The sequence below is a fragment of the Mobula hypostoma genome, chromosome 3 (assembly GCF_963921235.1).
Source record: "Mobula hypostoma chromosome 3, sMobHyp1.1, whole genome shotgun sequence".
In the NCBI taxonomy this organism is placed as follows: domain Eukaryota; kingdom Metazoa; phylum Chordata; class Chondrichthyes; order Myliobatiformes; family Myliobatidae; genus Mobula; species Mobula hypostoma.
This window is the reverse complement of record NC_086099.1, coordinates 181,671,945-181,684,250: the sequence shown is the minus strand read 5'-3', so window position 1 is coordinate 181,684,250 and position 12,306 is coordinate 181,671,945. Positions and strand designations below refer to the sequence as shown.

Genomic DNA, 12,306 nt, shown 5'->3' with positions numbered 1-12,306 from the left:
CCAGTAATTTTCCTGCCACTGATTTAAGGCTCATTGACCTTTAGTTACACAGCTTATCCCTGCAGCCCTTCATAAATAAACGAACATCATCAGCAAGTCACCAATTTTCTGTGGCTAACAGGGATGTAAAATTCTCCGAACAACACACACAAAATGCTGGAGGAAAACAGCAGGCCAGGCATTTATGGACAGTGGTGCAGTGCTAGCCGGAGCGCGTCTGGCACATCGTTAAGAAAAAAGCCGAAATAAACAAGCTAATTAATTAGGTGCCACCTAGAGTGATTTGGGTATCTCAGAAACTACTGATCTCCCGGGATTTTTACACACAACAGACTCTGGAGTTTACAAAGAATGGTGCCAAAAACAAAAAAAAACATCCAGCCAGTGGAATTAACAAGATGTTTTCGCTCACAGAACAGCCATTCTGCTTCATGGATGTCTGCAAAGAATAAGAATTTCAGGTTGTATACCATAAAAATTTTCAGATATTAAATGGAACTATTGCACCCCTGAGATCAGCATTGGTGCATGAAGCAGCACCAATGCAGTCATCAATGGAGGCCAAGAGGAGTTGGGGAGTGTTACCTGTGAAGGCTTGGACTTCAAAACAGTACTATCAAAAAGACTTAGCAATAATCTGCTCACAGATATCTAATGCTGTTTGAACTGTGTGGTGATATTGCAAACAAAGAGGGACAACACAATATCCTAATCAACAGGAATTCTGCAGATGCTGGAAATTCAAGCAACACACATCAAAGTTGCTGGTGAACGCAGCATCTCTAGGAAGAGGTACAGTCGACGTTTCAGGCCGAGACCCTTCGTCAGGACGAACTGAAGGAAGAGTTAGTAAGAGATTTGAAAGTGGGAGGGGGAGGGGGAGATCCAAAATGATAGGAGAAGACAGGAGGGGGAGGGATGGAGCCAAGAGCTGGACAGGTGATTGGCAAAAGGGATATGACAGGATCATGGGACAGGAGGTCCGGGGAGACAGACGGGGGAGGGGGAAACCAGAGGATGGGCAAGGAGTATAGTCAGAAGGACAGAGGGAGAAAAAGGAGAGTGAGAGAAAGAATGTGTGTATAAAAATAAATAACAGATGGGGTACGAGGGGGAGGTGGGGCATTACCGGAAGTTAGACAAGTCGATGTTCATGCCATCAGGTTGGAGGCTACCCAGACGGAATATAAGGTGTTGTTCCTCCAACCTGAGTGTGGTTTCATCTTTACAGTAGAGGAGGCCGTGGATAGACATGTCAGAATGGGAATGGGATGTGGAATTAAAATGCGTGGCCACTGGGAGATCCTGCTTTCTCTGGCGGACAGAGCGTAGGTGTTCAGCAAAGCAGTCTCCCAGTCTGCATCGGGTCTCGCCAATATATAGAAGGCCACATCGGGAGCACCGGACGCAGTATATCACCCCAGCTGACTCACAGGTGAAGTGTCACCTCACCTGGAAGGACTGTCTGGGGCCCTGAATGGTGGTAAGAGAGGAAGTGTAAGGGCATGTGTAGCACTTGTTCCGCTTACAAGGATAAGTGCCAGGAGGGAGATCAGTGGGGAGGGATGGGGGGGGGGGACAAATAGACAAGGGAGTCGTGTAGGGAGCGATCCCTGCGGAAAGCAGAGAGAGGTGGGGAGGGAAAGATGTGCTTAGTGGTGGGATCCCGTTGGAGGTGGCGGAAGTTACGGAGAATAATATTTTGGATCCGGAGGCTGGAGGGGTGGTAGGTGAGGACCAGGGGAACCCTATTCCTAGTGGGCTGGTGGGAGGATGGAGTGAGAGCAGATGTGCGTGAAGTGGGAGAGATGCGTTTGAGAGCAGAGTTGATAGTGGAGGAAGGGAAGCCCCTTTCTTTAAAAAAGGACATCTCCCTCGTCCTGGAATGAAAAGCCTCATCCTGAGAGCAGATGCGGCGGAGATGAAGGAATTGCGAGAAGGGGATGGTATTTTTGCTAGAGACAGGGTGAGAAGAGGAATAGTCCAGATAGCTGTGAGATTCAGTAGGCTTATAGTAGACATCAGTGGATAAGCTGTCTCCAGAGACAGAGACAGAAAGATCTAGAAAGAGGAGGGAGGTGTCGGAAATGGACCAGGTAAACTTGAAGGCAAGGTCAAAGTTGGAGGTAAAGTTAATAAAGTCAACGAGCTCTGCATGCGTGCAGGAAGCAGCGCCAATGAAGTCGTCGATGTAGCGAAGGAAAAGTGGGGGACAAATACCAGAATAGGCATGGAACATAGATTGTTCCACAAAGCCAACAAAAAGGCAGGCAAAGCTAGGACTATATTCCATCTGGGTAGCCTCCAACCTGATGGCATGAACCTCGACTTCTCTAACTTCCGCTAATGCCCACCTCCCCCTCGTACCCCATCCGTTATTTATTTTTATACACACATTCTTTCTCTCACTCTCCTTTTTCTCCCTCTGACTATACCCCTTGCCCATCCTCTGGGTTCCCCCCCCCTTGTCTTTCTCCCTGGACCTCCTGTACCATGATTCTCTCATATCCCCTTTGCCAGTCCCCTGTCCAGCTCTTGGCTCCATCCCTCCCCCTCCTGTCTTCTCCTATCATTTTGAATCTCCCCCTCCCCTCCCACTTTCAAATCTCTTACTAACCCTTCCTTCAGTTAGTCCTGACGAAGGGTCTCGGCCTGAAACGTCGACCGTACCTCTTCCTAGAGATGCTGCCTGGCCTGCTGCGTTCACCAGCAACTTTGACAATATCCTAATGTTGCTGTTAGTTTTGTATTAGCAGAGGCCATTGTCCTGATATTTAGAATTACAAATAAAAACTGCAGATGTTTAACACCTAAGACTAAAACAAAAACAGTTGTAAATATTCAACATCAGGAGAGAGAAAATCAGAATTAATGCCAGGGTAACGTCCAACCCGATGGCATATCCATGACTCCTTCTGGTAAAAAAAATTCCTCCCCTCCCCTCTTTTCCCCACTCTGCCCCCTTACCACCTGCCTATCCTCTCCTCCTTTCCTTTCTCCTATGGTCCACCCTCCTCTCCTATCAGATTTCTTCCTCTGATGTTGGTGTACTTTTTTTTTTCTTTTTAATGTAAAAGGAGTCAATCTTAGAAAAATAATCTTAATTCCTATCCTCATTCTCATTTCAACATGTCAGTCCTTGGCCTCCTCATCTGTCACGATGAGGCAACTTTCAAGGTGGTGGAGCAACGCCTCATATTCCATCCAGGTATCCTTCAATCTGATGGCATGAACATCATTTTTTTACACTTCTGATAATTTCATTTTCTTCCCCCCCCCCCGCTCTTCTTTCACTCCCCACGCTGGCCTCTTATCCCTTTTCCTCACCACCCTATCACTTCCTCCTGGTGTCCCTCCTCCTATGGTATCTCCTATCAGATCCCTTGTTCTCTCCAACCCTTTACCTTTCCTACTTCAAAGTTGCTGGTGAACGTCTAAACTTCTTCGGTGTAGGCATCACCGGAAGAGGCTTCGCAGTAGTGAATTTAAACGCAAACAACAGGAATTCTGCAGATGCTGGAAATTCATTCTCCCCCACCTTTGTTATTCTCCCCCCTTTCTCCCTCCTTTCCAGTCCTTAAGTATCTCAGCCCGAAACGTCGACTGTTCATTCATTTCCATGACTGCCGCCTGGCTCGCCAAGTTCCTCCAGCGTTTTGTATGTGTTGCTTTGGATTTCTAGCATCTGCAGAATTTCTCGAGTTTATTATTCAGTGCTTCAGGACAATATCTGTCTTTTTTCCCCGAGCAAACAAACGCCCTCAACGTCAAGGGGGCGGGCATGCGCACTTCACCCAGACGGAGCATCCGCACACCAGCGGGTTCGCGCAGACGTGCGACCCCGCCTGCCTCCGAGTGCGCGCGCGTACGTGTGACGCACACCGCTCCGAGCCGCCGTCGCTTAGCAGCTCAGTTCCCAGTCTGCCGGGTTGGGGAAGAGAACGTCATTTGATTGAAGTCCGAGTGTCCCAATGAAGGAGAGGGCTCGTGATGTCTGATCAATGAGAAAGTGGGAGGCGGAGCCAGCGCCGGCGCCGGCGCCGGCGTCGTAGCGGTGATGCGTGAGCGGATTATGGAAGCAGGTGAGGTGGGAGAAAGTTTTTTTTGGAGGGAGGTCAAATTTAAAGAGCTTTCCTGGTAATGCCGTTCAGCGTGGCTTCGTGATTAATACCCTACCCGGGAGGTTCACGACCGACAGGGGTAGGCACACTGATCATGCAATCGCGGAAATCTGCAGTATTGTACCTTGCTGATCTTGAAATTAAAACAGATGCTGCAATAATCCCCAATGAAAATCGGACAGATTTCAGTAGCTGGAAATCTGAAATAAAACACGAAACGCCGGGAGCAGGAGAAGACAGCACATGTGAATCCGAATCAGGTTTAATATCACTGAAATATGTCGTGAAATCTGTGTTTTGTGGCAGAGGTACATTGCAATACATAATAAAAATAATAAATTTCACTAAAAAGAACTGCATATATAAAATAGGAAAATTAAATTTTATAAGTAGTGGAAAAAGAGGGAGGGAGTGGGTTCATTGGCCATTCAGGAATCTGATGGCACAGGGGAAAAAGCTGTTCCTGAAATGCTGAATGTGTGTCTTCGGCCTCCTGTACCTCCTCCTTGATAGGAGCGATGATAAGAGGGTATGTTCAGGGTGATGGGGGTTCTTAATAATGGATGTTGCCTTTTTGTGGCATTGCCTGCATGCTTTGGAGGCTAGTGTCCATGAAGGAACTGGCTGAATTTACAACTTGCTGCAGCTTTTTCTGATCCTGTGCAGTGGCCCCTCCATACCAGACGGTGGTGTAACCGGTTAGAATGCTCTTTATGCGAGTGTCTTTGGTGACATACCAAGTTTCCTCAAATGGCTAATGAAGTATTGCTCCTGTTGTGCCTTCTTTGTAACTGCATCAATATGTTGAGCCCCAGAGATCTTGATACCCAGGAACTTGAAGCTGCTCACCCTTTCCACTTCTCATCCCTCAATGAGGATTAGTGTGTGTTCCCTTGACTTCCCCTTCCTGAAGTCTGCATTCAATTCCTTGGTCTTACTAACGTCGAGTACGAAGTTGTTGCTGCGACACCACTCAACCAGCTGATCTACCGCTCTCCTGTATGCCTCTTCATCACCATCTGAAATTCTGCCAATGATAATTGTGTTGGTAAATTTATAAATGGCATTTGAGCTGTGCTAGCAACACTATTGTGGGTATAGACAGTGTAGAGTTAAGCATGCATCTTTGAGGTGCATCATGTGTAAAGATCAAGTTTTTGGGTGGTAAAGAAAGGCCTTTGGCATGACTACCTTCATTGTTTGGGACATTTAAAAGTTTAAAATTTGGGAACTCGTGATGTAGCTGTATAAAACTACGGTTGGATTGCACTTAAGAAGATCTGGTAACTGTGTGATGGGAATGATATGGAGGAGGGTGCAGAAGCAGTTGATCAGCATGATGCCTAGATTAGAGGGTATCAGCCTCCAATGAGAGGCTGGATAAACTTGCATACATTTTTCTGGAATGTTGGATAATGGGTGATCTGATAGAAGTATTTATATATTCAAAAAGGTGTATTACAACAGTGTTTAAGAATGTTTTGACAAGCACGTGAACGGGAGGGATATAAGACCATAAGATAAGATATAGGAGTAGACTTAGGCCATTTGGCCCATTTGTCCCATGTAGTCCATGTGTCAGTGGATAGAATTAGTTTGGATGGGCATCATGGTTTGGCACAAATATTGTGGACTGACGGGTAGTCTGGGAGCTGGTACGCTCTTGGCACCTGCTGTGGGCTTGTGTCCTTTTGTCAAAGGCACTTGGCTGTTGGTGCCATCCCAAAGACTTCTTCTCTGTTTTCTGTGTTCTCCGGGTGCTCTGGTTTTCTCCCGTATTCCAAAGACACAAGGGTTAATAGGTTTGGGCTTGCTATGTTGTGGGCTGTGGTGGTGTTAATGCAAATGACATGTTTCACTGTGTGTTTCAATGTATATGTGACAAAGCTAATCTTTAATCTTCAAATGGTCATAGACTTCATATTAACACCTTGGTGGGAGCTTCAGAAATTTTCAATGAGGTTTAGAGCATATCCTTGAATCATTTTCTCCAACATCTGGAAATCTCTTGCCATGGTGAATTTGTGTTCCTGTTTGAGCCCTGGTTTCAGGAATATCTCATTTTTTCCCCCTCTCTGCTGTTATGCTTAATTAAAGGTTATGGGGAAAAGGCAGGTAGATGGAGATGAGTCCATGGCCAGGTCAGCCATGATCTTATTGAATGGTGGAGCAGGCTCAACGGGCCGGATGGCCTGCTCCTGGTCCTATTTCTTATGTCTTATGCTCTGCTAACTGTTCTACCAAAAAACATAACCCTTGTCCCTCCTATCTGCCCTGCCTGCATAACTGACTACTCTCTCTATTATGGAAAATAAGTGTTTACTCTATCCAGGTCAGATATGTTATGTGCAACTCAAAATTAAAACTCTCCTCAGGCCCATTTGTTTCAGCCAGAACAGATAGAAAGTCTCTTCTCATTACCAGATTTTCCAGCCCTGATGATGTCTCCATTAATCTCTCCAACTCTTCCAATGTTCCCACATCCTTGTTTATTTTTAATGCTTTCAGTATCACCTTCCTGCTTTTTATTCTATGCCTCACCAAAGAAAATTGCCTTGAATGTCGTTATGGTCACAATTAAGTATCCGTTCTTTTATCAGGGATTTATGGATCTGTACTCCAAGGTCTCTCTGCACTTGTTAATATTATGCCATTTATTGTTATTCCTTTGTTTGCCACACCATTCCCTAGTGCACGGATCACCATATGTGAACTCCACGTGTACCTACCCACCCAGCCTATTAATACCTTCTTTGTCTTTATTTTGCCTATGATCTCTTTTTGTGTATTAGAGGAAAAAATGTTGTGAAGCAGATTGTAGTCAATAAATTTCTTTTGAAATATTTATTCTAATTGAAATGAAGAATCCAGTTTAAACACTGAACATCTCAAAAATTGTAACATAATAATCATGCAACAATTTGTCTCTTCTGATATTTATCAAGAGAGACATCGGCAAGGACACCAGCAATAACTCACTAGCTCACCAATTATAAATGAAAACATGGACTCCTCAGAAAGGTAACATTTTCAACAGTATAGCTGAATTATGTTTTTAAACATGTTTGGATTCCATCCAAGAAGAAGATTCTAAAAGAAGACCACTAATCTGTGTTTAAGTAAATTTAAAGATAGTAAAACAATATAGTTGCACAACAATGGATGGCAGGTCAGAAGTTAGACAAAATATGAAATACAGCAAAAAGTGATTAAAAGGAAGAAAAGATTAAAGCTTGAGACACAGGTAGCAAGGAATATAAAAACAGATAGAAACATAGAAAACCTACAGTACAATACAGGCCCTTTGGCCCACAAAGCTGTTCCAAACATGTCTTTACATTAGAAATTACCTAGGGTTACCCATAGTCCTCTATTTTTCTGGGCTCCATGTACCTGTCCAGGAGTCTCTTAAAAGATGGTAAGATATATTAAAATAAGAGTTAACAATCAGTATCGATCCAATAGTAAGTGTATCAATGGAATTAATAATGGAAAATTGAAGATGACAAATGCATCTTTTTGCATCTTCAAGTATTTTGCTATAATCTTCAAATGAAAGAGATGAGTAACATCTTGTGTAACTCTCAATCAATAAAGAACTCATTGTTGACTTCAGGAAGGAGACGAAGGGTGAACATGCGCCCGTCTACATTGGGGAATTGGATCAGTGGTGGATACAGTCAACAGTTTTAAATTCCTGGGTATTAACATGTTGGATGATCTGTCAGGGCCCAACACATACTGTAGATGCACTCATAAGGAAGGGGTGCCAGCATCTTTACTTCCTTTGGAGTTAAGGAGGTTCAGCTTTCCACTGAGCACTAACAAACTGCTACAGATATATTGTTGAAAGTATCCAGTCTGGTTGAATTATGGTCTGGTATGGCAGTTCGAATGCAGAGGTATGTAAGAAGCTGCAGAAAGTAGTGGACACTGTCCATTACTTCACTGCCACATTACTCCTTACCATTGGTGCTATCTACAGTTCAAAGTAAATTTACCAGGGGTGATTGATAAGTTCGTGGCCCAAGGTAGACGGAGATGAGTTATACAGCTCTCGTTACTTTCACGTGCAGTTCAACTCTTTGAGTGGTTATGCAGAAAGTTTGAAGTTAATAACTCAATCACTCAAAGTGTTGAACTGCACGTGCATGTAACGAGAGCTGTATAACTCATCTCCTTCTACCTTAGGCCACGAACTTATCAATCACCCCTGCTGTGGACACTTTCTGGAAGTCCAAGATCCGTATGCTCCCCGACCACTGGACTAAGTGTGTAAATGTTGGAGGGGACTATGTTGAAAAATAAATGTGCTAGGTTTTCTAAAATTGACTCCTACCTTAGGCCACGAACTTATCAATCACCTCTCGTGTTATTGAAGTCTGTATATGTTGTCCCTTGACATTCACTTTCTTGTAGGCATTCATTGTAGAACACAGAAATACAGTAGCATCAATTTTTAAAAAAACTACACACGCACTTCAACCAACTTCTATAGATGTGTAATGGAGAGTATATTGACTGGCTGCATTACAGCCTGGTATGGAAACACCAATGCCCTTGAACAGAATATCCTGCAAAAAAATAGATGCATTCCAGTCCATATCAGGTAGAGCCTTCCCTACCACTGAACACACCTGCACGAAATGTTGTTGCAGGAAAACAGCATCCCCCACCACTCAGCACATTCTCTCTTCTCGCTGCTGCTATCAGTTCAGGAACAGTTATGATCCCTCAACCATCAGGCTCTTGAACCAAAAAAGATAACTTCACTCACCCCATCACTGAAATGCTCCCACAATCTATGGACTCATTTTCAAGGACACTTCATCTTATGTTCTTGATACTTAATGTTTATTTATTTATTATTATTATTTCTTTTTGTATTTACACAATTTACTGTCTTTTGCACACTGATCGATGTGCACAGCGGTCTTTCATTGATTCTGTTGTTATTATTCTATTATGTATTTATTGAGTATGCCCGCAAGAAAATGAATCTCAGTGTTGAATATGGTGACATACATGTACCTTGATAATAAATTTACATTGAACTTTTAACTTTATATTGACAAACAACCAATGTGCAAACAAACCCTAAACTAGAAATAACCTGCTTCATGCCTGAATTTGGTGCCTAGTGCCTGACTGGTTTAATTATTTTTTTTTCAATCTGATGCCATCCTCTTAATAGAAAATTCATCTGTTAAACTTTGCTATATTTTGTTGCCTTGGGTTTGTGTTCCACTGTGCGGTTTTTATTGTCACCTGTCCAAATCAATATGAGCACAATCTCTTTCATGTTTTTCTTCCACAACACCTCACCCCAACTATTTTTGCTTTCCATCATGAAACTTAGCTGCCACACACCACAAGATATTTAGTAATCAGCTCATTGTTGGCTATCAGATTTTCCCTTTCCAAGCAATGATTCTTGCTCTAATCTTTGAATTCAGTGGCATGAATTTCATCCTGTTATATGTGAAAAAGTATATATAATGTTTACTTCAGAACAATGCTGAATTTCTTCCTATGATTTTGGTTTCACTGAAATGTATTTTTTTCATCATCCCACTCTTTTAACCTATGACTGTGATTTAGAGCAGCGTAGATGGCACTAACTTGGGCATTATCACTTGCGCAGTAAAATAGACCTTGAGTTTGTTACAGATTTTGTGTTGCTCTGACATTTGTGTTATTTTCATTTCAGTGAATTTCTGGTTGTGAGATCAATGAATAGGCAGAAATGTTGTCTGTGTTCCCCAAAATTTCTCTCAAACCTGAGGTGGAAAAACATCTCAGAAGTGTTTTCAGAAATAAAGAGGTAAAAATTTTAAAACCTATTCTATTTGGAGCTAATTAATCGTTTTTATATTCATTGACACAAACAACTTTGTAAGAAGTTAGACAGAGAAAATTCAAGAAGTATGTGGTTATACAAAATGCAATGAGATGATCCAGAACACAAACACAATGCTGGAGGAACTCAGCAGGCCAGGCAGCATTAATGGAAAAGAGTATAGTCAACATTTCGGGCTGAGACCCTTTGTCAAGACTGGAGAAAAAGGGATGAGTAGATTTAAAAGGTGAATTTACAGCATTTGCAGATTTTCCCTTGTTTGTGAGAGGATCCAGAATGTTGTCAACTAAATAGTTTTTAATCTTAATTTTATTTCTGGAATTATATCGTTATGGATAACGCATTTAAAGAAAAAATGTTTAATCTTCCTAGCTTGCTTAGTTTGTATCGACTTATTTCTTGAAAATAAATATTAAGTTTCTTGAAAATAGTGGGTATGTTTTAACAATATTTAAAATTCCATGGCTATTAAGGTTTGAAGTTGTTGATTTCATTCACTCCAAAGGCTTGACTTTATTTGTAGTGTTTATATCTTTACAATGGTCCTTTGTTTTGTTTTCAGCTTCTGACTAGTTTGGGTGCTGAGGAGTGGAATGTCAAATTTGAAACTCTTTTAAGCTGTTTGTCCCATCCTCCAGCTTTCACAAGCGTCAGAGTCAATACTTGCTTGGTTTCGATTGATCATGCTAAAAAGTTGCTTGCTGAAGAGATTCAGAAGGTTTGATTTTGTTCATGTTTTAAAGATGTTAAGTTTCAATGCATTTTAAAGATGTTAGTTCCAATGTGACCCCCCCCCCCCCCCACTATAACTGCTAATGTTTGCTTCTATGCAGAGTCCGTGGTTTGGTCCTGGTTTGATAAAGTAGTTTGATACAGGTCGACTTTCACTAATCCGGCACCATTGGCACCTGAGGAGTGCCGGATTAGGGAAAATGCCGAATTACAGAAGGAGCACATTGAGCAATAGCTAACCGCCTTAACGTACCTCTAAAATATCATGTAAATCAGTACAAGTTAGATAATAATGAAGCAGAAATATTAAATTTAATAAAGTAATATACTGTACAGGCACAGATAAAATAAAAGGTACAGGTAAATGTACAGGAATTAACTTATACAGAAAAGTTGAGCACTTCCACTTCTAAAGTGAGACGTTTAATATACCTTCAGGCAAAGTTACATGTCTGCAAGTGTGGGGTTGTCAGGATCATCAACATCTTCATCTTGAAAAATGAGTGAAGCATCAGGAACTGGTGCTGAAACTGGCACAACAGTTTCTTCAAAAACTGTTGATGTTAGTGGCAGCACATCTGGGTGAGCAGAAGCTGATGGCACTGGATTTTGACGTGTTAGCTCCCCTGTTGCACATTTTCTAGCAATTTTTTTGAACATATCTTCCAAAGTAAGCTGTTTCATATGTTTTGGTCTCTCTGATTAGCTTATCCTGCAGCATATGAGCACTCATTATTTCTTGCTCAGTTATGAAACATGGTTGTTCTAATCCTTTCAGCAATTCACCTGTCAACTTAGTTAGCCTGTCAATAGAAAGTCTCTGCTAGCAAAGTCACACGATCTCTCGTTGCTTTATACCCTGTTGGCGATTCTGCATCTGCTGTTGTTAGTGTTCTTCTTGGTGTACATCTCCAATACAAAGCAGTCTCATCAGCATTGTACACCTGCTCGGGGCTTAATTTTTCATTGGAGACTAACTTGGCGAACTTGTCAACAAACCCTGCTGCTGCTTCCTTGTCTGCTGAACATTTTTCACCACATACTGAGCGAAACTGTAAGCCATGACGCTGCTTGAACCGATGAAGCCAGCCTTCACTATAGTCACACTCATAATCTAGTCCTAGTTCTTCATGAAACACTTTTGCTTGTTCCTTCACCAAATCTCCAGTTAGTTCAACACCTTCTCTTACACGAAGATTAAACTACGTTATCAGCACTTTATCTAGTTCCGAACTTCTTCTGTCTTTCATTGTTTTACTTATGCACATTGTTTCTTCGAGCTACTATCAGCAAAAAAATGTAGCAGTTTTTGTTACTGCTTCTTTATATCGTACACCGTGGAAGAGCCAATGTTGTAACACTCGCATAAGCTTTTCAGCAGTACACCACTGTCCAGTTTTTTCAAGAGTTCAACCTTATCTTTAATAGATAATGTGCAGTATTTTCGCTTCACAGCATGAGGTGCATTTCCTTTACTCACTGGGGCCAGAGTTGGGGCTAAAAAAGAGCCAATGATATTAATAAATGCAGGAAAACAAGCAGGAGTCACCTGTCTGTGCTTACAAGAGCGCACCAACACGTGAAAAGATCTAG

At 42.2% G+C, this 12,306-nt stretch overlaps 1 protein-coding gene across 2 annotated transcripts in view; it reads left to right on the top strand.

The window, feature by feature from the left end:
• The first annotated feature begins 4,027 nt into the window (after nt 1-4,027).
• nsun6 (NOP2/Sun RNA methyltransferase 6) overlaps nt 4,028-12,306 on the top strand; it is a 36,614-nt gene continuing 28,335 nt past the window's right edge. Inside the window, exons 1-3 of one of the 2 annotated variants that reach the window (XM_063042390.1) lie at nt 4,029-4,082; nt 9,832-9,945; nt 10,544-10,699. In XM_063042390.1, the coding sequence (XP_062898460.1) occupies nt 9,868-9,945; nt 10,544-10,699 (234 nt within the window). In that variant the 5' untranslated portion in view covers nt 4,029-4,082; nt 9,832-9,867. Of the gene's footprint in view, nt 4,083-9,831; nt 9,946-10,543; nt 10,700-12,306 lie in introns of both variants that reach the window. The other variant, XM_063042391.1, reaches the window with a different exon arrangement.